Below are 27839 nucleotides of genomic sequence, written 5' to 3'. Positions count from 1 at the left end.
CAAACATATTCAATTTTATTTTTTTTACATCACCAATTCTTCTATCTCTCCATCATCTCTTATTGCATTCGCCAGTACTTCCATAACCATTACAAACAGGACCGGCGAGAGCGGACATCCTTGTCTTGTACCTCTGGCTAGTCGTATCTTATCGGTGAGTCCGTCGTTTACCACCACTACAGCTGTGTTTTGGGAGTATAACTGTTCTATTATGGTTTTAAAATTATTTCCAAATCCCATTTTATCTAGAATAATCTTTAGTGCCTGCCAGCTCACACAATCAAAAGCCTTAAAGATATCCAATGCCAAAATTCCTGCCTTAATCTTAGATTTTTTTATCACATGTATTGCATTTAAAACTCTTCCCACTAAACTATGCATCTGTCTACCCGCCACAAATCCACATTGGTCTTCTTCTATTTATTCAGATATAAATTTATTTAACCGTTTCGCCAAAATAGATGAAAATTTTTTAGCATCTTGATTTATTAATGAAATAGGTCTATATGAATCAGGGACAGTCAAATCTTTATCTGGTTTTGGAATTAATATTATCAATGAGTGTTCCCATGATTCTGGTATCCTCTCTCCTTGCAATATAGCATTATAAAGTTTCAATAATTTCGGAACTAAAAACCCTTTGAAAACCTTATAATATTCTGATCCTAAACCATCTGCTCCCGGTGATTTACCCACTTTCAAATTATCAATTACCTCTTCAACTTCTCTTTGAGTTATTACCATCTCCATTAGCTCTTTATGTTCTATTTTTATTCCCTTCTTTATATACCTTTCTATATAAGGTAGAAAGGTATATCCAACTTCTTTTTTTGGATATCTTTACCCTTATATAATTCCTGATAAAATTTCTGAATTTTTTTTTATTATATCCTTCATTGTATGACAATAATTCCCTTGTTTATCCTTCAATGCTCCTATCCCATTTCTTGCTTTTTCCTTTTGTGTGAGTCTGGCAAGCAATCTAGAATTTCTATTACTGTTTTCAAAATACTCCCTTTTCATATAAATTATGTTTTTCTGAACCTGTTCTATATTTATATTTTCTAACACCTTTTTCTTAGCTTGTATTTCTATTAATTTATATTTATTTTTACCCTGCCAATATTCTTCCTCCAACCTCCTAATCTCTATCGCCATCTTCTCCTGCTCTGCATACTGTTGTCTTCTTAGATTACACATTTCTCTAATACAAATTCCTCTTGCTACAGCCTTCATGGTGTCCCAAACCACTGACCCTGCCGTTCCTCCCTTTTCATTAATTTCCCAGGACTCTGACAATTCCCTCTGGATTTTTTCTACCACTTTATTATATTTCAATATTTTTGTATTCATTTTCCACCTATACGCTTCTTTATAATTCTTCTTAACTGTAAACTCTAAACTTAACAATGTGTTAAGTTTATTACCCCCATTTCCATTTTACAAACCTTAGTTGCAAACTCTTTCGAGACAAATATATGATCTATCCTAGAGTAAGTATGATGAACTGGGGAATAATATGAAAACCCAGGTTTAGCCCCATTAAGTAAATGCCAACAATCTACATAATCATTTTCTTTTACTAATTTGTTCAATATGGTAATATTATTTCTCTTTTCAACGTTAGTGGGGTTTGACCTGTCCCATCTATTATCCATAACCATATTAAAATGCCCTGCTAAAATAACACACCCCTTCTTAAATTCCTCTATTTCTTTAAATAATTTTATAAAAAACTCTTTATGTCTCTCATTTGGGGCATAAACATTAACTAATGTATATACTTTACCTTCAATTTGACCTTTTATCATAAGGTATCTACCATTGTCATCCTTTTTTATAGTTTCTAATATAAATCCACTTTTTTTTTAAATCAAAGTAGCCACTCCATTTTTTTTGAAGTCCCCAATGACTTTTCATAATAAACTGACCACTTTATCCTTATCTGATTGACATTATCGAACCCCTGATGTGTTTCTTGCAACATAATAATGTCAGATCCTTCTTTATTTAACATTTGTTCTATTCTCCTCCTTTTCACGACTGCCCCCAAACCTTTAACATTGAGTGTTGATACTTTTATTTTTTTATCCATATTCACCCTTTTGATGTCTCTTCCGATCCCTTGTGCTCTGTAAATCAAATTCACATACATAAAAACACAAACACCATAAAAAAACCCTCAAATCCCTTACTCCAACCCACTCCATCCCCCCTTCCCCCCCACCCCCACCTCTTCCCACCCCCAAATCCCCATAAGTCTATCACTCCGGCCATCTACTTTAGGGGGAGGGGGGAGGCAGTGCTACGCCTGGCCGGTAAGGTCTCTATGCTTTAACAATTCTATGTACAATTATCTCATAGTGCAATTATCAATTCTGTTACATCCCAGATGCCCCAGCCTCACTTCCCCCCCGCCTGTTTCAGTCAAACTTGCTTCATCATACAGACCCAAGCTCTTCAGCAGCTCCTTGCCCTGATCCAAAGAGGTTACTCTGTGCTGCCCCCCACCATATGTAAATCTTAAAAATACAGGATAACCCCACGCATATTTTATTGCTTTTTTCACTAATATTTCCATTATCTGCTTGACACTGCATCTCCAATTCAGTGTGTGCTGACAGAGATCGTTGTAAATTTGCACTGGTTTGCCCTTATATTATAGCAGGGCCATGGATCTCAGTTTCTTCATAACTTGCTCTTTCTTATAATAGTTGCCAAATTTCACCAAAATGTCTCTGGTAGCTCCTTTATAATTTTGCCCCCACTCCACTCTATGGACTCTGTCCAAATCACAATCCTCTATTTCCAAATCAGGCATCATATCTTTGAACCACTGCAGAATTATATCTCGCAAATTTTCTCCTTGTACTTGAATAAGATGTTTGATACGAATCGATGAACGACGATTTTGGTCTTCTAGAATAATCAGCCTTAATTCATGGTCCTGGAATTGCACATTGGAAGCTTTTTCAAAAACATCCTGTCTTTTCTCCATCAAATTTGCTCCAGCCTCCAAGTTTTTTATACTCTTAATGTTCTGGGCAATCTTATCAGCCAACACTGCCATATGTTTATCTGATCTCTCAGCCTGTTGATCCAGTCTTTTAAACATAATTTCATTATTTTCTGCTATGAAACTTTTAATTTCAGCCATGGTGGCTGCTCCCTGCCAACTGGTGCCTTGCCACCTTCCGCCACTTTAGGGTCTGCCGCTGCTGTCTCTATCTCTCCCTGCACTTCTTCCAAAGCGAAACTTTCAAGGCGAGGGAGGTTGTGATTACTGGGTCGTTTCCTTGACCACGTAACTTTTGCAAATTCGGTTTTAATTTTTTTTATATATTTGACATAGGTCATAAATCTCTTTCTTAATGTCCTGGTTCTCCTTCCTTGCCCAGGCTATTTTTATCTCTCTGTGATTTCCAGTGAATAACAACTCTTTCATGGAGGGGGGTGCGACTTCCACACACACGCGCACCCCACTGCCCCACCCTGACCAGAAGTGTGTGGGGTAGGGTGACTGCACACTGAAGGCAGCATGACAGCCCAAGGTACTTTGCTGCCTGAAAAGCAAACCCCCCCCAGCACCCAACGTGGCTGGGGCCAAGTCTTCCTGCGCCTTTTGCGCCCCCGCTTCCGGCTTCATCTCTCCCACCTCGCCCCCTCCCCACGTGGTCTCCTGCAGTCGCTTGTTTGCCATCAGCAGCAGCCCTGTCCAGGAGGCGGGGAAGGGCTCATGCTCAGGATGGATCACCAGCCTGCGCCTTCCCTGGGCGGAAGGGCAGCCGAGGCTTCACCCCCGCCCGCAGCCAGCCGCACGGTTGCTCCTGTGGCCACGCACCACCTCCACCCTCGTGTGGGCCCGCACCTCCCCTCGGAGGGGGCCCGGAGCCAGGGGCTGGGGCAGCGTGGGGAGAGCGCCGGGCCTGACGGCCGGTGTCACTTTCTAGCATGGCAGTCGAGATCATGAAAAACCTGTTCTCTGTCGCTGGGGACTGGCCAGTCTACACCTGCATCGAGTTCCAGCAAGGATGGCTGGCGCTGAGCACCCCGCAGCAGTTCTTACAAGGCACACGTCTGCTGGCCAGGTAAGGGGGCCCCCAATGGAAAGCTCCCCGACCCAGGCCCTGCGGCTACCCCTCCTCAGGCAATCCGCACCGTACCACAGCCACCCTCCCTTCTCCCCGCCGTCCATATTGAGAGGGGCTTGACTGAACCCCTCCCCCACCCCACAACCATTCCGCTCCATTTCCTCCATCTACATCTGTTGTAGCTCTGAGTGCCCCTGGGGGACAAAAGGCCCTGTGGCAGGACCTCCTTCATGGCTATTTCCCCTACCCTCTGTGGTAGGGATAGGATCTGCTAGGGAGGAGAGGCAAATTCCTTAGTAAAAATGGTGTGGGAGGGGCGCATCATCCCTCCTCCCTCCCCATGTGCTGCTGGCTCTGGTCAGCATGGGGCCTTCCTCTCCCCTCCCCCCAGCACAGCTGCTGGGCAGACGAAGCACCCGGTGGGTGACCCAGTCCCAGCGTCACCCAGGGTGGCTGGATGCTGAGAGGGACAGCTTGGCTGGGAAAGGCTGCCCACCCCATGGGCAGCTCTGGGCCTCCCTTTCAGGACTGCCAGGGAGCTTCTTGGCCAGAAGAGTGGGTGGCGCCCTCCATCACCCCAGCCCCATCGTAAGCCCCACAGGGCTCTGTTCCTCCACCCCACAGGGCCATGACAGAGTGTGACAGTCCACAGATCCCCAGCATCTTTGGGGAGGCCGCCCTCATCCTCAGCAGCGAGGAGGACGAGCTGAGCAAGATGACAGCTTTGGCGCTGGTCATTGAGGTGAGCCAGAGTTCCGGAGGCTGCCTTGGGTGACCCACCGGCTGTGTCTCTCCTGCTGCGGGGCGGGCGGACCTTGCCCCCAAGAGAGGACCGCTCGGGGGACCGCACAAGCGCTTCACCTGGCGGGGTCCTGTTGCCCGTCACCCTCTCCAGTTCCTCAAGAGCCCCTCTGCCGCCAAGCTGATGAACAGGTTCAACCTCAAGGACCACCTCGAGGACAGCGCGGCAGCCTCCAACCCGGTCATCTGAGACCTTTGTGTGAAAGGGCTGAGCAGCTTTGTGTTCCAGCCAGGGAAGGTGAGTGCCGGAGGGGTCCTGAGCAGCTCTGCGTGCCGAGGGCGGGGTTGAAGAAGAGCCTCCGGGAGGCGGAGGAGCAGGAGACAGCAGCAGCACTGGGGCTCAGGGCTGTGGCCACCAGAGAGGCCAGCCATGGAAAAGTGCCTCTCTAATGAGGCGGGGGGGCAGTCTGGCCTCTCTTGCCCACCAGAGGCAATGCCGCCTCAGGGGGCGTGTGTTGCCCTCTGGTGCCCCCCGCAGCTTCCTGGCAGCTGGGATAGGGGAGTGGAGAAGGGGGTGCCGCTTTTTGAGATGAGGAGCCCATGAAGGACAGGTGAGTTCCTAAAGATGCGAAAGGCAGGGCGGGGTGGGGGGTGGCAGAGAAAGGCAGCCGAAGGGGTCTTTGGTGCATCATCCTCAGTCGGCGGGAGCCCCCGGCTGCCTTTCAAAGGCTCCAGCGGGACCTCTCGGGGATGGGGCGGGGGGGGCTCTCATCTGTCCCATCCATCTTTGGCCGTCTGCTCTTCCATGAAGCCTTTGCTCAGAGCAGCTTTATTTCTTACCCCCCTCTCCATTCTGATCGAGGCTGAAAACAACAGTAAATATAAAATACATAAAAATGGCGCATTTACTGCCTCCTGAACTGCACGAGGGTTAGGGCTTTGCAGAAGGTGGGTGCCGCTACTGAGAAGGCCAGACGTTGGGGTGTGGCAGGGTGAACTTTTGTTAGTTCCGGAATGACCACCCAGGCCTCCTCTGCTGATCTTAAACGTCACCTGGGCATGTATGATGAGGGAAGGCGGCCTGCTAGGTATTCTGGCCCCAAGATGTTTTGGGGCTTTGCAGGACAATAACATAACCTTGTACGTCGCTCGGTAGCTAACTGGTAGGGGTGTGCACGGACCCCCCACTCCGCTTCTCTTCCAGATCTGCAATTTGCGGATCGGCCCGCTCCGCCCCGCCCCGCCCCCGCTCCACCTATGTCCGCTCCGCTGCGGAGCTCCGGATCCAGATTGGAGCTCCGTTTTCCCCCCATAGGCTTGCATTAAACTAAAAAAGTATACAACTTTTTTCTGTTAAATTAAAAACCTCAAGTTTGGCACCATGACACCTCATGGGGTATACACACGCACGCCAAGACTGAAGGCAATCCCATCATCCCCTGATTTTTGGGGAATTTATGAAAATCGGGCACCCCATTCACACCCCTTTCCATAGCTCTGTCAATTTGCACGTTAAAAATCTCAAACTCGCCACCATGATAGCTTGTCCAGGGATACATATGCACGCCAAGACTCAAGGCAGTCCCATCATCCCCTGATTTTTGGCGGGGCTTAAAGCTGCAGACATCTCAATGGGGCCATTTCAAAGGAAATCCCAACATGCCATGAATTGGGGAGTAGAGATAAACCTATGAATCTTCTTCCACACTTGAAAAATGGATTTGGAACTTCCAAAAGTCTAATTGAGCGCCGGAAGGACTTCTCCCCTGAGTCAAAGCCAGACACACACAACATCCCTGCGAGGCGGGCAGGGGAGGAGGGAGGGAAGGCAGGCAGGCAGCAGACATTTCTGGGGGCATAAGGAAGTGAGCCAAGGATAAGCCAGTAATGCATATAAAATGGAATAAATAAATAAACAAAGGAGGGGTGGAATTAAAAGCAGCAGTGTTGCTGAATAAACAACAAGAAGAACTTTTTTTAAAAGGCTATATCTGTCTTTTACCAGTAATAGGGGGATGTGCCCGGGGGAGGGGGAAGCAGCTGCCAATTTGACTGGTCCTAGTGACCAGTCTTTTAAGAAGCAATGCTGTCAGTTCAACTCATGAAAGACATTGCTCCACCACTAAGAAGTAGACCGCTCACTTCAACTCATGATAGGCCGGGTTACTCTCCACCGGGTTACTCTCTTTGGAGGGCTGTGATAGCCCCCCAAGTACAGGAGAGAGTGGGGGCACGTCCACATGGCATGCCCTAGGGGAGCTCATCCCCTTGCACCACATCTTTTCAGTTGTTCCCCAAAGTTAGGGTGGGTAGCAGTGCTCTCTTATTCTTGGCTTAGTATATGATTTCAGGTGGTGTTTGTGCATTTGGTGGGGCTACTGTTTTAAAAAACACTGGGAAAAGTCCGTTCAGACTAAGAAAGAGAAGTTTCCCAGAATCCCAAGTTACCTGTTTTGCCTATCCCCTCCTCCAACTTTGGGATCATGTGATCATGACCGGGAGTTGACTCTGCCCCTCAGCCCTTCGAAAAAGGTATTTCCCATCGGTTTTTTAAAAAATTCTAGCGTGCGAACCGCACCACGCAGAGAGCTGAGAGTAGTCTCAAAATGACCCCCATCCACGACTCTCTGAGCACAAGAATGTTCAGAAAGATAGCTTCAAAAACAACACAGCTATCCCCCTTTCTTTTCCGCAATGCAATCCTATGGGCGAAATTTTTCAAGATGGCGATCGGACCGGACCGCGGAAACTGGAGTGCTCCGAAAATGGGCGCTTCTCTTCGCCTTGCTTCTAGGGGTCCGTGGTCCACTTCTACTCCGCCTCTGGGCAAGGCGGAGCAGGCCAATTGTCATGCCCTGCATGGAACCGGAGTCGGGAGATGAGGGGGAGTTGGCAGAGGCTGGACCCAGTACAGTGGGGCCTGGCTCAGGAGAGGAGAATGGACTGGCAGAGGCTGTGGCAGAGCCTCAGGGAGAGGAGCCAAGGCCAGCAGGAACCTCTGCCAGCTCTGAGGGCCTGATGCCGGCAAAGACGCTGGAGGAGCCGCAGGGATCTGAGGAGGAGACGGACAAGCCCGGTTTCAGCCAGTTACGGGCGGAGAAGGCCACCCTACGCCTGTGATATGTGGATGTATATACCTTTAAGAGGCCTGTAGCTGCTAGTCTCCAGGTCCTCATCGAAGGCCTGGGCGGAGCCTCTGTTTTCTGTCAGTTGGTGTTGTGGGCCTTGCTGAGGGAGTTTGGTGTCACTGTTCTAAGAAGTTTTAGTAATAAAAGAATCCAGCAATGAAAAGACTCTGATGTTATTGCCTGGTAGTCTAGGGGCACGTGGCAGGCTGAGCAGGCAAGCTCACCCGTATGGTCCCTATGCCTGAGGGATACTACATGTTGTCAGAAGTGGACTCTCCCCTTCAGAAATCCACTTGAAGAGGGGTTTTAGTGCCCGCCGCCATATTGGAATAAAACATGGAGCATTTTAAACCTCCTTCTGAGCTAAGCTTTATTGGGAACTTAGGAGAAAATTGGAGGAAATGGGAACAGAGACTACAACTATACCTTACAGTTACAAAAGCGGAGAAAGAGTCAGAAGACTACAAAATTGCTGTAATGCTGCACTGCATAGGAGAAAAGGCTTTAGAAATTTACAACACCATTCCTAATATCTATGCAGATCCTGAAAGTCAGACACTAGAAGAAGCCCTTGCTGCATTCAAAACTTATTGTGAGCCCAGGAGAAACCCTGTTTTTGAACGGTACCAGTTCTGGCAGCTTCCTTATAATGAGGAAGCAGGCATAGACTGTTTTGTTACAGCCCTTAGAGAAAAATCTCAGCATTGTGAATTTGGGGCCTCCACAGACCTGATGCTTAGAGACAAAATTGTTTTCAGCATCTCAGACAGCAAGCTTAAAGAAAAGCTTCTAGAAGACCCTAAGTTGACTCTAGAGCAAGCTATTACCATCTGTAGAGCAAAGGCTCTTATCAGGGCTCAGGCAACAGCAATGACCTCAGAAACAAACATCTTAGCCATCCAACATAAAAGCGGAAGGACCATAAGCTACCAAGAAAGTAAAAGGGCCCCAAAGCAGACCTTTGCAACAGTTAAACCTACAGCGGCAAGGGGCAATTCCTGCAGTAGATGCGGTTATGTTCACAGGCCTAGGCAGTGTCCAGCTTTTGGAGAGACCTGCAATAGGTGTGCAGGAAGGAATCACTTTGCTAAAATGTGTAGGACACAATCTGAGCCTTCCAGTCTCACCAAAGATGTAAATGCCTTATTCATGGGAGTAATAACTACATGCCATCAAGCTAGGCTCATGGGAAGCCCAGAAGCCTGGTATAGCACAGTAGTTGTGGCAGGACTTCCAGTTGTTTTCAAGTTAGATTCTGGATCTGATGCTAACACAATTCCAAAAGATATTGCAGAGTGCTTGCAGGATAAAGTGCATACAGCAATGACAAATGTGACACTAATTGCCTTTGGTGGAGCAAAGGTCAAACCAAGAGGTACCATTATAGCTCCTTGCAAAAATGGTCTGAAGAATCGAAATCTAACCTTCTATGTCACAGAAACTGGAGATCCACCACTTCTGGGTCGGTCAGCCTGTGTAGCCCTTGACTTGATCAGACGTGTGCACGTATTAGCAGTACATTCTCCAACCAAGATGGAGGGTCTCCTCAAACACTATTCTGATGTTTTTGAAGGCCTGGGTCGTTTCCCAGGTGTGCATCATATTCATGTGGATCCCACAGTATCACCTGTGGTGCATGGATGCAGAAAGATTCCATATGCAATCATAGCCCCTTTGAAAACAACATTGGAAGACCTAGAGTCAAAGGGAGTCATTACAAAGGTGACTAATCCAACAGCATGGGTCAACAGCATGGTGATAACACAAAAAAAGAATGGTTCACTCAGGCTGTGCCTTGATCCCAGGGATCTCAACAAGGCAGTGAAGCGACAACATTTTTCAATCCCTACAGTTGAGGATGTGCAGAGAGAACTTGCTGGCAAAAAGTTGTTTACCATTTTAGATGAGAAGGATGGCTACTGGCAAGTGGCCCTAGACAAGGAGTCATCGGAACTATGTACGTTTAACACCCCGTGGGGGAGGTATCATTTTAATAGACTGCCCTTCGGCATTAAGTCAGCAAGTGAAGTCTTCCAGCAGAAAAATTATGAGTGCTTTGGGGACATTCCTGGCATCCATATCATTGCCGATGACATGATTATTGCAGCATCCAGCAAGGAGGAGCATGATAAGATACTTAAACAGGTACTTGACAGAGCGCGGAAAAAGGGTGTCAAGTTTAATAAGGACAAAATTCAATTATTGGTGGATACTGTCAAGTATATGGGCCACATCTTCTCTAAGGATGGTGTACAACCAGATGACAGCAAGGTGGAAGCAATCATCCGATTACCTCCCCCTGAAGATAAGAAAGGTCTCCAAAGAATTCTGGGCACCATTCAATACTTGGCCCAATACATACCTAATGAGTCCAGCCTAACAGCTCCCCTCAGGACTCTTCTACGAAATGATATTATGTGGCAATGGGGGCCTGAACAGCAGGCAGCTCTTGATGGACTAAAACAAGCCATTACAACTGCACCAGTCTTGCAGTATTTTGACCCTAAGGAGCTACTATGGGTCCAAGCTGATGCATCCAAGGATGGTTTGGGGGCATGCCTATTCCAGAAAAAGAGACCAATTGCATATGCTTCTCGTGCCTTATCCAAGGCGGAGCAAAATTACGCACAAATAGAAAAGGAACTCTTGGCAATCGTCTTTGCAATGTCAAAATTCCATCAGTATGTTTTTGGTGTCCAAGTAAAAGTCCAATCAGATCATAAGCCACTGGAGGCAATTTTTGCCAAGCCACTGGGGAAGGCCCCAGCAAGATTACAGAGAATGTTATTACAACTGCAGAAATATGATATTCAGATCCACTATACGAAAGGCAAGGACATGTTTATAGCGGACACACTTTCTAGGGCGACTACAAGTACTCTCCCCACAGATACAGAACCTCTGATGGAAGATAGAGTGATCTACAGTTTGTCCAGTACAGACCCGCTTAGTGATCATATGCTCAAATCATTGCAAGAACACACGTCAGCAGATACATGCCTACAGGGCTTGAAGACTCTACATATTAATGGCTGGCCCAGGAGGCGCAAGCAGATTAGGCCTGAACTTTATCCCTATTGGCCTCTCAGAGACAGTATTCGAATTGAAAATGACTTGTTGCTGGTGGGACACAAAATCATCATCCCCCAGGGCGCCAGAGACAACATGTTAAAACTGCTGCACTTACCACACCAAGGGGTCAATAGATCTAAAGCACATGCTCGGGCATTGATGTATTGGCCTCCTATGAATGAAGAGATAGAACGGTGGGTCAACAATTGTCAGCCATGCCAGGAACATCAGCCAGCCAATCAGAGGGAACCAATGATCCCTCACGAGATCCCAGACCTGCCATGGCTAAAGGTAGCAGCTGATATTTTCGAGTTACAAGGTCACTCTTACCTGGTAGTCATGGACTACTTTTCTAAGTTCCCTGAAGTTCTCCACTTGACAGATAAAACAGCTGTGACTGTTGTTGCCAGATTGAAGGCAACATTTGCACGTCATGGTATACCTAAAGAGATAATCTGTGACCATGTACTATTTGCGAGCCAGGTTATGAGACAATTTGCAACTGAGTGGGGGATCACCTTGACACATTCGAGCCCAGCTTACCCCCAGCCCAACGGGCAAGCAGAACGTACTATACAAACCATCAAGCACATGCTATCGAAAACTCTACAAGATGGCGCTGATCCATATCTGGCTCTGTTGAACCTGCGTAATACTCCAGTAACAGGTTTAGATTTTGCTCCTGCCCAATTGCTCATGGGACGTTTACTACGGAGCACACTGCCAGCTATTACATCTGCCCTGAAGCCCAGGGTGCCACGTGGAGCGCACCCTAGATTACGAGATCGACAGAGGCAGCAGAAAGCATATTATGACAAGCACACAGCACCTCTTCCACCTTTGCAAGTAGGAGACAGGGTCAGGTTGAAAACAACTTTAGGTTGGATGCCAGCATCAGTAGCTCAGAAAAGAAGAGAGCCACGCTCATATGTAGTGGAGACTCCCCAAGGTCAAACTTATAGAAGGAACAGGGGGCACCTCAGGAGGGATTGCTTTTCCCCTGTGAGTGCAACCAATGTGGATCTAGGGGTTGCAGAGGAGCTGGCATCCCCTGAGGCAGTGGTCTTGCCAGAAGGACCTCAAGGTGAGCTGGAGCTATCTTCAGACGTAACAGCAGATGGAATCAAACGGACACGGAGTGGGCGAGAAGTGAGACTACCAGCAAAGTTTAAGGACTATGTTATGGGATAGTGGTGAAGAGCTGAGATTGACAAGTTAAGATTTAATTGAACAAAAGTTATTGTTTTTATGGAGAAGGGGGGATGTGATATGTGGATGTATATACCTTTAAGAGGCCTGTAGCTGCTAGTCTCCAGGTCCTCATCGAAGGCCTGGGCGGAGCCTCTGTTTTCTGTCAGTTGGTGTTGTGGGCCTTGCTGAGGGAGTTTGGTGTGTCACTGTTCTAAGAAGTTTTAGTAATAAAAGAATCCAGCAATGAAAAGACTCTGATGTTATTGCCTGGTAGTCTAAAGGCAAGTGGCAGGCTGAGCAGGTAAGCTCACCCGTATGGTCCCTATGCCTGAGGGATACTACAATGCCGGTCTAGCCGTCTCCAACAGAAACGCCAAGCAATCAGAGATCAGCTGCGGAACGCTGACTCAGCACTCTGACTGGGGATAAAAGAGCAGCCGGGAGCCCTGCCAAATTGTCAGAGATTATCTGAGCTCTTCGGCGGAAGCTTTGGCTCTCAGACCTCTTGACCACGCACCTTGCTCCAGATACCGAGTTCCTGAACCCAGCCTTGACTCCCGGACCCCGTGACCACGCCTGATGACTTCTGGAATCCTATTGTGACCTTGGACTGCCTTTGACGACGTTTTGCCCGTGCCTACTCCTGTGACCTTTGGACTGCATCTGTGGACTTTGCTGACTGTTGTCTGTGCTTGACTTCGGACTGAATCACGGTACCTCTGCCTTGCCACGCTCCTTGGACCTCGGACCGGACATCGACCTCTCTGTAAGCCTGCACCTCGTCTGACGACGTCTGTCTTTTCCCTTTGCAAGCCCAGTTTCCCTGCACTTCCTTTCAAGTCTGTAACTACAATAAATTCCTTGTTGCTAAGATACCAACTGTGCTCGTTTTGTCTTTGTCAAGCCATTTGGCAGCTTTCCCGGACACCACTTCTCTCCTGCTTCTGCGCTTCTAATCGGAGCGGAGGACATGCCTACTAACTGGCATCCAGTGCGGTTCTTTTAACGCAGGCGTCATGTGAGCATAGCTGGGTGTCCCAGTGAGCACCCTAGCTGAGGCCTTCTGCACTAGCTGCAGCTGCTGGACCGCAGACCAGGGTAGCCCCGCAGAGAGCACATTGCAGTAGTCTAATTGTGAGGTTACCAGTGGATGGATGACCGTGGCTAGGCTAGCCCTATACAGGAATGTGTATTGTTTATTTATTTATTTATTTATTTATTTATTTATTTAATATATTTATTACATGTTTATACTGCCCATCAGCTGAAGCTCTCTGGGCAGTGCACAAATAAATTTAAAATGTTAAAAGTTAAAAAGGCAATATAAAACCAGCTAAGTTTTCAGGAGGCGTTTAAAAGATGTTACGTTTTCCGCCACCCAATCCGCATGAGGGAGGGTTTTCCGGAGGGTGGGTGCCGCCACTGAGAAGGCTTTGCTGCCACCGAGGTTCTTCATGGCGGCATCCTGTTTGTTTCGGAATGGCTGGCAGGGCCTCCTCTGAGGATCGTAGTTGTCATCCAGGTGCATACCAGGGAAGGCCGTCTGCTAGGTATGCTGGTCCCTTGTATGTGGCTTGGTAGCTAACAGGCAGCCAGTGTACCAACCATAGTTGGCCATGGATGCTCCTGGCCACCGAGGCCTCCAGTGACAAAGATGGATCCAGGAGCACCCCCGAACGATGTTCCTGCTCCTTCAGAGGGAGTGCAACCCTGTCCAAAACAGGCGGACAGCCCAATTCCTGGACCTGGGAACTGTCTTGTTGGGATTCTGCTTCCGTTTACTGGCCACCGTCCAGGCTCCCCCCTCCCCCACACTCCCCCTTCCTCTTATTTTCCCCATCAATGTTTTCAGGCCCCCTTACCTGCTGAACAGCCATCGAGGTGGTATGCAATTTTTAAGAATTCAACCTTAAAGCAATAAAAACAAGAACAGTAAATACATTAAAACCTTTAAAACTACATATTTAAAGAGGATCTGGGCTGGACAGCCCCTCCAATAGAGGACAGACCTCTGCTAAGTAGGGTACATGGGCCACCCTGTCCAACAGCAACAGGGAAGGGGTCACCCTCACCCAGTGTCAACTGGACCACCCTTCCCCTCCCTCCCGCTGCCTCTTCCTTACTGCCAGGCACTGGGCACCCTCCTCAGGGCAATTCCATTTCCTTTCATTTTGTGCTTATAGTGTAAAGAGCGCTTTGTGTGCAGTGGCAACATATAAATGCTTCTTTTTAAGAATAAGCCTGCAATCCTGTGTACACGTAACCCTATTGGACTCCTTTTGACTTACTTCTGAGTAGACATGTGTGGGATGGAACTGTAAAACAATGCTTTTGTGGTGGAGTGGGGGGGTGCTTGAGCGTTCATGACGCGTGGTTTGAAAAGCCACATAAATGCTGATTTTACGAAGGAAACGTGACACCTGCTGTGGGGCACCCCCTGCACCCCCAAAGCCCCTCCCCTAATGAGCACTTTTGGGAGGAGGAAGGCACCACCCTGCTGTGGGCCTAACTGGGAGGGCCCCATGCCTGCTTGCACCAGGGGCAAGGGGTGCTGTAGCGTTACACCCCACAAGTCAATTCCCAAAGGTATGCCTGCAGTTTGTAAGTCTGTGGTTTGTAGTGTTGGCCTGAGTGGGCGGAGAATGAATGTCTTGGGAGGGAGAGGAGTGATATATAAGGGAATGACTGAGGGGATGGTTCGTTCTGTTCTGTTCCGTTCTTGTTCTTTTCAGGAAAGTTTTTCAGGGAGACTTGTTAGGGACTCTTAGAGTCTGTAGTGCTCTCTGTATTTATGGTACTTCAGTTCTGGGAAATTTGAGAGTCAGTGTAGTGAGTGGTGTCTTTAGAGTGTGGTGTGCACGTAGTGGAAGTATATTATTCAATACTGATAATAAAGAAAGTTCAAGAGTGATTGTGTGAGAGAAAGGAAAGTGCGAATGTGAGGGTGACAGGATTGTATGGAAGGTTTCAAAAAGGTTTTTAAATGTTGTTATTTGAAACAAAGCTTATGAACTTTTAAAAATAAATTTTGATTGTTTGTTTTAAACTACCACAAAAATCCCACGTGTCCGTTTGGCATTTATCATCTTAAGTTTACATCATTCAGCATCCACTCTGACAATCATTCACCTCAGCAGATATAACTCACAGCGCATTATTATATATATTAAATCCTTCTCCATTTTAAACCCCTTTCTCCACATAGTTTGGAGGAAGGTGGGCTTTATCCCTTGCCTCAGGCGTATCAAGCAGTGGTGTTTGGCTTGAGAAGGGAGTAGCCTCGGCCAGGTCTGTTGTTCAGAGTCTGTATCGCCCCATAAGAAGTGGTGGCAGACGTGAGGTCTGGTGTTCAGAGCCTGTGTCGTGGCAGGTGCGCGATGGAACAACAGTGCCAAAGGGCCCCTTAGGGCAGGCCGGCCTGACCCCTGACCCCAAGGGTGCGTTTGTCCTCAAGGTGCATCTGTGTGCAGCAGGCAGCTGTCCAGGACCACCAGCAGGCCACATGTGGCCCTGCAGCTGTGCAAAACACTGTGGCAGCTAGCCCCCTCCCCGCACTGGCCCAGCCAAAGGACCACACTGTGGCCTGTCCCCAACTATCTGTGGGCTTGTGATGTGGCCAACATTGTGAATTATTATTATTATTATTGGTCTTTTCAGCAATAAATTCATTTGTAGCCTCTGAGACTATTTTCTCTCTGTGTATTCATAGAATCATAGAATAGCAGAGTTGGAAGGGGCCTATAAGGCCATCGAGTCCAACCCCCTGCTCAATGCAGGAATCCACCTTAAAGCATCCCTGACAGATGGTTGTCCAGCTGCCTCTTGAAGGCCTCTAGGGTGGGAGAGCCCACAACCTCTCTAGGTAACTGATTCCATTGTCACACTGCTCTAACAGTCAGGAAGTTTTTCCTGATCTCCAACCGGAATCTGGCTTCCTTTAACTTGAGCCCGTTATTCCGTGTCCTGCACTCTGGGAGGATCGAGAAGAGATCCTGGCCCTCCTCTGTGTGACAACCTTTTAAGTATTTGAAGAGTGCTCTCATGTCTCCCCTCCATCTTCTCTTCTCCAGGCTAAACCTGCCCAGTTCCTTCAGCCTCTCCTCATAGGGCTTTGTTTCCAGACCCCTGATCATCCTGGTTGCCCTCCTCTGAACACGCTCCAGCTTGTAGTATTGCTTTCACCATGAAGCGTCTTCGCCACAGTGCAGGCAGGTCTGCTTTGCCAGCCAAAGAGCACCACACCCAATTGAGAGGCAGGGACCTTGGCTGTGGGCCACCCAGAGGGCCTGGCTACTGGATCAGGCCTGCCCGGGGGGGGTGGGGGGTCTGTCCTTCTGGGAAATCCCTGAGCCACAGCTGCCCTCTCCCTGCATGACCACTGCTCTGACTGATCCATGAGGCGTCCAGCACAAGTTGCTGCTCCTTCAGCCGTCTAGGATGACTGGAGACAGACGTCTGCCTTCCCCTGCATGCCTGAGCTCAGGGGGCTCCTATGTCCTCCCTCCCTCCCTCCCTCCCTCCCTCCCCCTCCCCACCCCAGCAGGCGGCTTGTTCTCATGTCTGCCCCGGCGTGCAGGAGGCCAAGTGTGGTGTTGGCACAAAGCTGCCTGGGGCTGGAGCGGTCTCTCACTCACTCACTTGCACAGCCCTTGCAAGGCTGAACCTGGCTCCTGGCTCTGCCCAGCTCCTGCTCGACTACGGGAGTCTTTACTGTTGCCCCGTTCCTCCCACAGCCCCATACATATGCAAAGAAAGCAGAGGCGCTTGCCCCACAGGGGCCTGGAGGCTGCAGGTGCCAAAGCCAGGGCCCTCCGCTGAGGACCAGAAGCTGCTACACCTGTGAGCCTGGCATCTCCATGTCGCTACCAAGGCCGGCGACCGGCCATAAACCCATTCTCCTTCCCTGCCTCTTCAGAGTGAGACGCATGGGATCTCCTCTCCACCCAGGACCATCAGACTGCCAGGGAAGCAGCAACAGTCTTTGAGCTGAGCGCAAAGAAATATGGGATAGATTGGGGATACTGGCTGCGAAACAACGCCTTGCAAAGTGCGTGTCCAGAGGGAGGCACCGACAGGCTGCAGGCTTGTCGCAAACATGGCACTCAGGCTACTTTATTGCACAAATCTTGGGCAGGCAGATGCCTGCCCCGTACAGTCCGTGGCCTCTCCCCAAGGCACTGTGTGGGGTGCCTGTGGGGCAGGTCAGGCAATGGAAATGGGAGGGGGCCCCAATATAGGCCAAAGCCGCAAAGGGCGTTGCCACAGAAAGGAGGTTGCTGCTGGGCGCTGCTGGCTGTTCAGCGTGACGGCTGGGCCTGCAACTGCCTCGGCTCCCAGGCTGGTTGCCCGGAGGACTCAGTGCAGCTCTGCCAGGTGAAGGTTCCCTCCGGCCCCAGCCACAGCCACCGAGAGTCCTCCAGGTGCCGAGGCCACGACGTGGACTGGCTTGTTGGACAGCAGGATCTCTCCGACCACCTGTGGGCAGCAGGCAGAGAGGAGGGGGGAGTCACTGGAGCAGCCCAATGGCAGGCTCCTTCCACATACAGGTACCGCCGGGGGGGGGGGGGGCTTTGCCTGTGCTTCCCAGCACAAAGGGCCCTGCAAGGAGGCCCACCCACCCCCTCCTTGCCACGGTGAGGCACGTGGTTTGCATGGCCGCTTCATGTGCAGCCCATCTTTCCTGCAGGAAGTTCTACAGGAGGCTGGAACCACGTTACTGGTCCAAGGACACGAGCGAGCTTCACGGCCAACTGGGACTTTGAACTCGGGTCTCCCCAGTCATCCTCTGTCACTCTAAATGCAAGGCCACAGGTGGCTACAGGTTCAATGCCCGCCCTTTCAGTCTCAAGAGATCTTGTACCTGAGAGCTGGGAATGCCCTCCCGCCTTCCCTCCCTGCAGGGATGCTGCCAGGGACACCCGACCTGGCACCACCCAGCCTGGGAAGCATCACTTACCACGCGTTGTTGGGCCTGCCACTCTCGCTCCCTGAACCCCGCCGTTCCCCCAGCGACTGAGCTGCAAGCCCTCCTCACCTGGCCGGTGCCTGTGTGGAGAAGGCTGGTCCCGCTGGTCCCGCTGCCCCCAGCCAAGACCACGTCCGCTGTGCAGAATTGGGCCGAATAGAGGAAGTCCCCCTGCATGGGACTCCCAGGGAAGGGCAGGTTTTGCCACAGTCGAGACATGCGCAAGTCCCACAGCTGGAGGGCGTTGCGCGGCACCCACGAAGCTGTCAGGACTTGGTTGCCCTTTTGGAGGAAGAGACAAAGAGGGCGTCTTGCTGGTGCTCTGAGCAACGCAGGTCTACTTTGGGCAGCCAGTGGTATTCAAAGCCCCAGATCCTCCGCTGGGTCAATCCATGCTCTACAAGCAAGCACGCTTTGTACATCCTGGGATCAGTCTCTTGCAAGGCTTGACTGTGTGAATGGCCCAAGGCCTGCTGGTGGTGAACCACCACGGGAAAGCCTTGCACTAGCCCTGAGTCATCGTCCATCTGGGTGGGAGGCCACGAGGGCTTCCTAGCGCCTCAGGCCCAAGGCAGCGGGCATCTGAATACAACTCACTGGGGAAGCACAGCGGGAGGGAGGGGGGCACCTGGCCAGCCGCTGTGGGGAACAGGATGCTGGACTAGTGCAAACTTGGGTCTGGCCCATTTCCAGGGCTCTCCTGACAAGCCCGCACTCATGCCAACCTCCTTCTCACCTTGACATCAATACCAGGGCCACAGACGTGAGGACCACTGATCACACTCTGGGCTCCCTTGGGCAGCCGCTTGTCCCACACCTGGCGCAAAGAAGAGAAAACGTGAACTGTGCACCCACAGCCCAGGACCAGACGGACGGACGCACCCCTTACAGGGGACACCGGTCCAGTCCCCGTTCCCAAGAAGACACGCCCGGGAGGTGATGGGGGTAAGTCAGGAAACACAGCCCCCGTGGCACAACGTACCTTGACAGAATTGTCCCAGCCTCCTGTCAGGAAGAGATGCAATTCAGTGGGGTGGAAGCACAAGGCAAAGATCCGCCGTGAATGCCCGCTGTGGGGGGTGAACTCATCCCCAGCCATGAAATCTGGGGCCTGCATGATGTGGAAGAGCTGGGCAGCGGGAGAGAAGGTTTAAAAGGACATGGAGGAGCCGGTCCTCCCTTGCCTGAGAGGGCCCGGCTCTCCCCACCTCGCCCATGGGCCCACCTGGTTCGTGTGGCTATTCACAGGAATTCACAGGACGTTCACAGGAACTCCGGCAGCATCCAGCCTAGTATTTAGGAAGGCCACCGACCCTTCGGAGAGGCTGGGGACGCGCACAAAGACAAAGCCGTGGGAAGCTTCCCTTAGCATCCAAACTCCCACCGTTCTGTTTATGCTGAGTTTTATCATTCCTTTGGGAAGCAGAAACTCAGGCCGGGGCAGACAATACACATCTACATTGGAGCAGGCAGGTCTTGGGAGCCGCTCCATTGCCCCAGGGAGGAATTGACCCAGGACACTTCAGCCAAGCAAACACGGTCCAAGTCCTCTCTGGAAGAGGTGCTGGCAGCTCCCATGGGCTGGCGCAGCTGAGTGCTTTATTGAACCATTACCCGGTCTCTTTCAGGCCTGAGATCTGAAGGGTCCAAAGGTGCTAACAGGCCAAAGGTGTAGCAATTCCATCTCCTTAACAGATTTCCCACAGTGCTTACGTGTGGGTGATGGGGCAAAGCCATTTGGGGGGGGGGGGGCAGCCAGTCTTGTGAACACGGAAATCTGTTACAAACACGGCTCCTTGCACTGACTGCTAAAAGCTGGGATGGGGCCCTGCTCCGCTCCCCCTTTCCCCTCACAGACCTAGTGCCTGCCCCTTTCGGGGCCAAACGCAGCTCCGAGAAGAGCAGCCACTGTAGCGAGGAGGAGGGCCAGACAGACGGCCTCCATCAAGGGCTGCAGAGGGGAAGGTGATGGCATGCAGAAGGCACATGCTCTGCCACAGCAGCAGGGCACTCACGTTTTAAGGTGCACTGCAGGAGGGAGACTCACCATTGGGTGCAATGTGGCTGTCCAGGGCCTGGGCATTTGTCCAAGGGGGAGGCAGAGGCTGAGCTTCCTGGGTGCCCTTTTCAGACTCACATGTGCAGTCTCTGCGCTAAACAAGCTGCTGCCCACAAGAAGCCAAAGGCAGGAATTCAGCCAACAGGCTCTTCCGTTTCCTTCTTTTTAATAAGTCACAAATCCAAGAGCTTCAAACAACAAAAACACAACAGTAGGAGCACACGGCACCCGTTTCATAGACTGGTGGCCCCTGGCCCTGACTCTTGGGAGCAGAAGCCTTGTGGGGCACCACAGTGACGAGGGAGGGGAGGGGAGGGGAGGGGGCGGGTAAGAATAGGAGAGGGAGGGGGAAGGATCGGCGGGTGGGGGGGCACACAGATTTGGCCACATTCCCAGGCAAGGAATGACCGTCTGTGCCCCTTGGCAGGGTGAGGGGGCTTCAAAGGATTCCTCTCCTTGGCCTCCCTGTTGCGGGGAGGCGGTCGCATCTTCCTTCACATTTATCAGACAGAATCTACCAGGACAGGACAGGACAGGGAGCAGCCTCTGTCCAAAGTGTAACTGCAGGGGTTGAAATGGAGGTGGACAGGGGAGCGGATGGCACAGCCCCAACTTTCTCAGTCAACATGCCAAGTGCTGCCACCGCCACCATGTCCGCGGGTGGCAGTGAGGGGCGTGCTCGCCTAGGCATCGGCCCGCCTCTTAGCAAACGTGTACACCATGTACATTGATGGTGCTATATAAATAAATAAATAAATAATAATAATAATAATAATAATAATAATAATAATAATAATAGTAACTCCATTTTAGAAAAATCTTGCTGTGTGACTTGGGAGTGAACTCTGTTTCACCCAAACCCCCTGTCCTATGTAAGTTGTTTTTCAGAATCAGCAGTTGAGGAATCGGTTTGAACCAAACCCGGATGCCTGCTGACATTTAGTCAGAACCAGTACAATGTACACATTTTTAGAACAATGGTGGGAAAGAGGCATATGTAATGCTAACTATACCACGTATACATTTTTAGAATAATGGCAGGAAAGAAGCATATGTAATGTTAACTGTATAAATCATTGTAATTTCTTGTACTCAGTGTCCAAATGGCATTTAAGCTTTTCACACCCAGAGCTGCAGCCTGAAAGCCTAAAATAAATCTATTGCATCCTCCAAACTTGATCTGTGCCTTTCTATGGGATCCGCCCTTAGGAAGAAAGAACCAGATATTTGTCTAACAATTGGTGACCGCGACTCGGATGTCTTCTAAGTTGGATCGCTGTCGGCCATTCTGTTGAAGTGTGGGGCAACTAGGGTGTGGCCACAGGACTGAATTCAGTCTTCCCTCTTTGCCTCAGGACCACAGACTGACCGATGCTGATGTCCAATTAGGCAAGGATCTGAAAGTGAAGACACAGACCGGAGGCTTTGGAAAGGCGTCTTAAGTTGGCAATTAGACGTAATTGCATATTGGTTCGCAATTAGAAATAGTTGCATTGTATTGTTTGGCAGTTAGACGTGACTGCAATATTGTCTTTGGAGTTCCCGGGAACAGGGGTAAGTGTAATTCTTTTCTTCAAATTGGAAGTTCAGACTTGTCTGAATTTCACTTGGGAAGACATGGGAGTTAAAGTCCCAGTATGTAGAAGAAAGTTCCTTAACCCCACTTGGTTATATGTTGAGAAATTTCTCTGGCCTTTGTGGTGTTGTGTTAAAATGTTTGTTGTGTTAAAAATGTCTATTGTGTTAAAATGTCTAAAGATGAATTGATTAAGTTTTGTGATTGTGAATGGCCAATTTTTGGCGTTGGATGGAGACCAGGGGGGGTCTTTTGATGACGTCACAGCCTTGTTAGCAGAACCACCTCCATTTTTAACAGGAAACTATAAAATCTCCATTGCACACCAAGCAAAATGTCATAATGCCCTGTATGAGAATGTCTCCTTGTGTGCGTCCTTGCATCCTTGATTACTAATATAAACAAGAGTCCTGGCTCCAGCTGTCTGTGTCAAAGTTAACTCTCTGTAACTTACTGTCAGGCCAAAGGTATTGTTTACAGGACTGTTTAGCATAATTAGCTATGCCTCAGTGTTATGTTCTGATTGGTTAATGCTGCTACTGGGCCCTGCCCCTTGAAAGCTTTAATACTGTACCATATTCCCTATGTCTTTTGTCTGATTGCTCCCTTTGAAGAGACCAGGCCTTGATTACTAATCAATAAAGCGCTTTTGAACCCTCTGTCGCTGGAATGGTGGAGTCGTGCTTAAGGGCTGTTTGGATCTCGTCCTTGGGTGAAAAGAACATTGATCTAACAAATGGTGCCGTGACTCGGATCTACCCCAAGACAGATTCATGCCTGCCAGTGGAGCCTAGATTGAGGAGCGATCGCCAAGAGAGATTTCTCTTGCCTCTAGTAGGTTGACATGCACTGTGCAGACATGGAGACCGAATTGACGGGACCATTCGAGCCAAGGTTACAAAATCGACTCCACCCGACAGATGGAAGGGAACAGGCAACAACAATTTGCAATCAGACGTGATTAGAAAGGGCGAAGACGGGAGACGGCTATTTGGTGAGTGAAACCTTTAATCCCATGGACCCTGATGGGAAATGGAGGGAGTGGGTGTTCACAATTGACCTCAGAAATGGGAAGCTTATAGTTCGTATTGGAAAAGAGTCCCCGAGCCCATTGGTTAAAGTTGTTGTCTTTGGGAAAGCTGAAATTGAGAGTTTGAAACTGTAACAGTGTAACAATTAGTTAAAAATGTTTGTGACTGTGAATGGATGTCTTTTTTATGTTAGATTGTGGATTTTTTTGAACTTGATCCAAAGTTAATTTCAGCTGTGTCATTGGAATCAATTTGTAAACATAGAAATGTAATTGAGTAAATGTACCTCTCAAAGGATCGCCCTTTAGTGTTGGAATGTGAATTACAGAAAAGTTGGTGTTGTGTTAAAGTGAAAGAAAAAATTGTCAGTTTGTGTTTTCCACCCGGCCCAAGTGAAAGAAATTTGAAGTTTTTGTTTTCCTTCTCCTCCCTAGTGTTTTTTTGCTTCTCCTATGCTTAGCAGCTAGAGATAAGCAGTTTTATTTTCAGTGAAAGTTTTTGTTTTAGATTTTGAAGACTTTGTGTATTTTGTCTTTCACAAACCTCAGATAATTAGAAAATGTAGAACCCCATTTTCACGGAAGAAATGTCTTCCATAGCTTTGAAGATTCACTGCCTGAGTTGAAAAGCTCAAGTCCTTGTTGCCAACCGTTTTGCCAAAATGAGAGAAAGAAAAAGTATGTTGTTAAAAGTGGATGAGAGAAATGTCTGAAAAAAGAGAGAGAGAGAGAGAAGGCTGTGCAGAAGAGATAGTTTGAAAGACTTTTAAAAAGGTTGTTTTGGTTGTTTTGAAAAGATGTTGATTTGAAGTGAAGTTGATTTGAAGAAGAGTAAAGTGTATGTGAATAGAAGAAGATAAGAAGTTGAAACGTAGTGAAAAAGGAAAGTGTTTGAAAGTTAGTGTACGTGGCATGGTTTTTGACCAGAAGGAAAAGGGGGGTAAAAAAGCCCTGCTTTGAAAAAGTTAGTGAATGGACAATCTTGCATCCTCTGCTGACGAAGATTGGAAATACTGAATTGCTATATTTTTGTGTGTGTTTTGAACGTTGTGTTCTGAAAATTGCCCAGTGGTTCTTTTTTTGGGGGGGGGGGCAGAGATATTCTAACTTTGGCCTAATAGAACTTTTGAAATGCTTTGAGCCCTGAGCCTGAGCCCTAAATGCAACTACAATTGAAGTCTAAAAGCACCCCTGTGTTCTTGCATCAGTATCCTTTGAAATTAGAAGCCAGAAGAAGAATACAGCTATTACTTTTTAAAAATGGACTTGTGAAATGATTAAAGCAATTAAAAACTCCAGCTTGCATTACTGTGTTTGCACTACCAGCCTCAAGTGTGCTGTGCTAAAAACGTGGCACAGACCAGTGGAGTACAGTGGAAGAAGCTGACACCTGAACCCTGCCTGCCAGTCCAGATATGAGATCAACCTCCTCGTGGACCCAAGGCTCGACTCATTGAATCCTGCCACGTTGATACCTGAACTACAAAGAAGAAGTTCCAGAGCATGAATGCCTTGAAGTCTTGCAACTTGGCACCAAACCTCGCCCAGACCTATACGATGACCTCGAGTTGTTTACTGATGGATCCAGCTACAATTGTACAACAAGCAGCTGAACTCGTAGTATGCACAGAAGCCCTGATGTTTGTTTCAGGCAAAAGACTATATTTACTGATTCAAAATATCACATGGACAGATTTGGAAAGAAAGAAGATTTGTGACTGCCCATGGAGCAGTGATCCATGGAGAACTAACAGTTGATCTGTTAGAAGCCCTGATGTTGCCAAAAGAATTGGCTAATTTGTCTACAAACAGCTGCCATAATTGGAGCTAGCCCATTTCTCAGTATTTGAATCCACCTTATGAAAAAGAAGACTTGGAATTAGCACAATAACTCAAAGTTTTCAAGAACCCAGAAAGATGGGATTTGTTACCCCTGATGTGCCAAGAATCATCATGACCGCCCTGTTTAAAGACCAGGTGTTTAAAGACCTCACAAGATGGACATTGATCAGACTCTTCAATGACTGAAAGACTTTTTTGAGAACCATGATCAGCCAAGGAATATAAATGCTCAGTGAATTGTTTTTACTGGCCTCATTTGTAAATGCATCAAAAGAGAAGCCTCTGCAGACATGGACTTTTGTTATCTTTTTTTTAAGAATCCAGATTGACTTTGTTAAAATGTAAAAGTTTTTTTCTGAACACCTACTGTTTTGTTCAGGCCTGAAACCATAGAATCAGATCTAGAAAGCTATTTTACTTCTTAGGTAGTGTAGAACATGGCACTTTTGTCCTAAAAATAGGCTGGCATCTCATGAAGATTCCAGTCTGGTAGGCAGATAGAGTTAATAGGACCCTGAAAAGAGACCCTAGCAAATTAGAAATTTCCTTGAAATGGGTGGATGTATTTCCAATTGCATTGTTAAAGTCAGAAAAAGGTCTTAAATTGTTTCATTTTGAGCTAATGTTTGGCTTTTCCTCTCAGTTTTTAGTGGGGGAACAAGAAAGAATTAAATAGGAATTAGGAAATGTTTTATTCCAAGAATATGTAATTGCCCTGCAGTTTTCTCTTTTCCAGCTCCATCGTTACCTGCAACTTTCCAGAGATTGTTGTTAGAAGAGCCCTGCTTGTTCCAGCCTACCTGCTTAAAAGTAGGACCCCAGAAGTTAAAAAAGCCCTTGCTGCTTCGTACTTGTAAGTGAAATTATTATAGACAGATAAATGGACACATTGTTCTAAAATAAAGCCTCCCCTGTGCCAGAAGGACACAGGCAAAGCAAAGTTCATCTGCCTTCTGGTGCACCGGAAGCCACCAGCAACATAGGCGAAGAAACCAGCACGGAGCAACCTAGGTACTCAACCCAACATTTAAAAGACACTAAAGTTATCTTACATGTGTGTGAAGATTATGTAGCTGTAATTTTGATAATTCTTACTTTAGTAGGTTCCAAGTGTTTCTTTAATTGCCATAGCAAATGTTTTTAAGAAAGGATTTGTGCCTTTTACCACTCATAAGTGACTTGGCTTCGTTCCACAATTGCCAAATGTTCTTTGCAAACGCTTATCTTCCTTGCAAAAGCTTGTGATCACCACACAAGCCAAAATATAAGATAATTAAAGGTTCAGAATTGTGTACACATATTATGATTCTACCCAAGGACTTTTAGAGCCCTACGTTAGTTGTAAAAGAAAGTTAACAAAGAATCATAGAATAGCAGAGTTGGAAGGGGCCTACAAGACCATCAAGTCCAACCCCCTGCTCAATGCAGGAATCCACCCTAAAGCATCCCTGACGGTTAGTTGTCCAGCTGCCTCTTGAATGCCTCTAGTGTAGGAGAGCCCACAACCTCCCTAGGTAACTGATTCCACTGTCGCACTGCTCTAACAGTTAAGAAGTTTTTCCTGATGTCCAGCCGGAATCTGGCTTCTTTTAACTTGAGTCCGATATTCCGTGTCTTGCATTCTGAGAAGAGATCCTGGCCCTCCTCTGTGTGACAACCTTTTAAGTATTTGAAGAGTGCTATCATGTCTCCCCTCAATCTTCTCTTCTCCAGGCTAAACATGCCCAGTTCTTTCAGTCTCTCTTCATAGGGCTTTGTTTCTAGACCTCTGATCATCCTGGTTGCCCTTTTCTGAACACGCTCCAGCTTGTTTGCGTCCTTCTTGAATTGTGGAGCCCAGAACTGGACACAATACTCTAGGTGAGGTCTAACCAGGACTGAATAGAGAAGAACCAGTACCTCACGTGATTTGGAAGCTATACTTCTATTAATGCAGCCCAAAATAGCATTTGCCTTTCTTGCAGCCATATTGCGCTATTGGCTCATATTCAGCTTGTGATCTACAACAATTCTCGTTTGTAGTATTGCTGAGCCAAGTGTCCCCCATCTTGTAACTGTGCATTTAGTTTCTATTCCCTAAATGTAGAACTTGGCATTTATTCCTATTAAGTTTCATTCTGTTGTTTTCAGCCCAGCACTCCAGCCTATCAAGATCACTTTGAAGTTTGTTTCTGTCTTCCAGGGTATTAGCTATCCTACCAAATTTTGTGTCATCTGCAAATTTGATCAGTGTTCCCTACACCTCCTGACAAATCCATGTTGGCTTCTAGTAATCACTGCATTGATTTCAAGGTGTTTACAGATTGACTTCTTTATAATCTGCTCCTTTATAATCATTCCCAGGAATGGATGTCAGACTGACTGGTCTGTAGTTCCCAGGTTCCCAGGTTCCTTTTTGCCCTTTTTGAAGATAAGGACAACGTTAGCCCTCCTCCAGTCGTCCGGCACCTCACCCGTCTTCCATGATTTTACAAAGATAATAGACAAGGGTTCTGAGAGTTCTTCTGTTAGCCCCTTCATTACTCTTAGATACAGTTCATTGGGCCCTGGAGATTTAAACTCATTCAGGGAAATTAGGTGTTCTTTGACCATTTCTTTATCAATCTCAAACTGCAATCCTGCCTCCTCAACTTCTGCTTCACTTTTTCCAGGAGAGGGTCATAGACCCGCTTTTAGGAGAAGACCGAGGCAAAATAGGAATTAAGCACTTCAGCCTTTTCTTTGTTGTCTGTTATCAATTTGCCTTCCTCATTAAGCAGTTGAACCACCCACTGATGATCTATTTAGATGGCTCACTAGTTATCCAATATGGAGTAGTTAAAAGAAGGATTTCTTGCATTGTATTTTGTTCCATTGTAATGATTTTTGTTTATCCTTGCTTTTTGCCTTCCCTGTATTTTGTCTTTTATGAAAAGTCTTGCAAAGTCTGTAATCCACCAGCAAATGTATTTGTATTGTGAAGCCTTAGCCACAGATGATCTAAAAGAAGCTAGCAAGCTTGAGTTTTGTATTGCTTTAAAGGGGGGAATGTTAGCAGAACCACCTCCATTTTTAACAGGAAACTATAAAATCTCCATTGCACACCAAGCAAAATGTCATAATGCCCTGTATGAGAATGTCTCCTTGTGTGCGTCCTTGCATCCT

General features: G+C 47.9%; 1 protein-coding gene across 1 annotated transcript in view; it reads right to left on the bottom strand.

Annotated features, from left to right (window-relative positions):
* LOC134411151 (maestro heat-like repeat family member 5) overlaps positions 1-3953 on the bottom strand; it is a 93124-nt gene extending 89171 nt beyond the window's left edge. Inside the window, exons 1-2 of the mRNA XM_063144801.1 lie at positions 3869-3953; positions 3656-3711 (exon numbers count right to left, since the gene is read on the bottom strand). Coding sequence (XP_063000871.1) covers positions 3656-3711; positions 3869-3953 — 141 coding nt within the window. The remainder of the gene's footprint in view (positions 1-3655; positions 3712-3868) is intronic.
* Between the last annotated feature and the right edge of the window lie 23886 nt (positions 3954-27839).

The sequence above is a fragment of the Elgaria multicarinata genome, chromosome 19 (genome assembly GCF_023053635.1).
Source record: "Elgaria multicarinata webbii isolate HBS135686 ecotype San Diego chromosome 19, rElgMul1.1.pri, whole genome shotgun sequence".
Taxonomy (NCBI): domain Eukaryota; kingdom Metazoa; phylum Chordata; class Lepidosauria; order Squamata; family Anguidae; genus Elgaria; species Elgaria multicarinata.
This window is presented reverse-complemented; position numbering and strand designations above follow the sequence as displayed.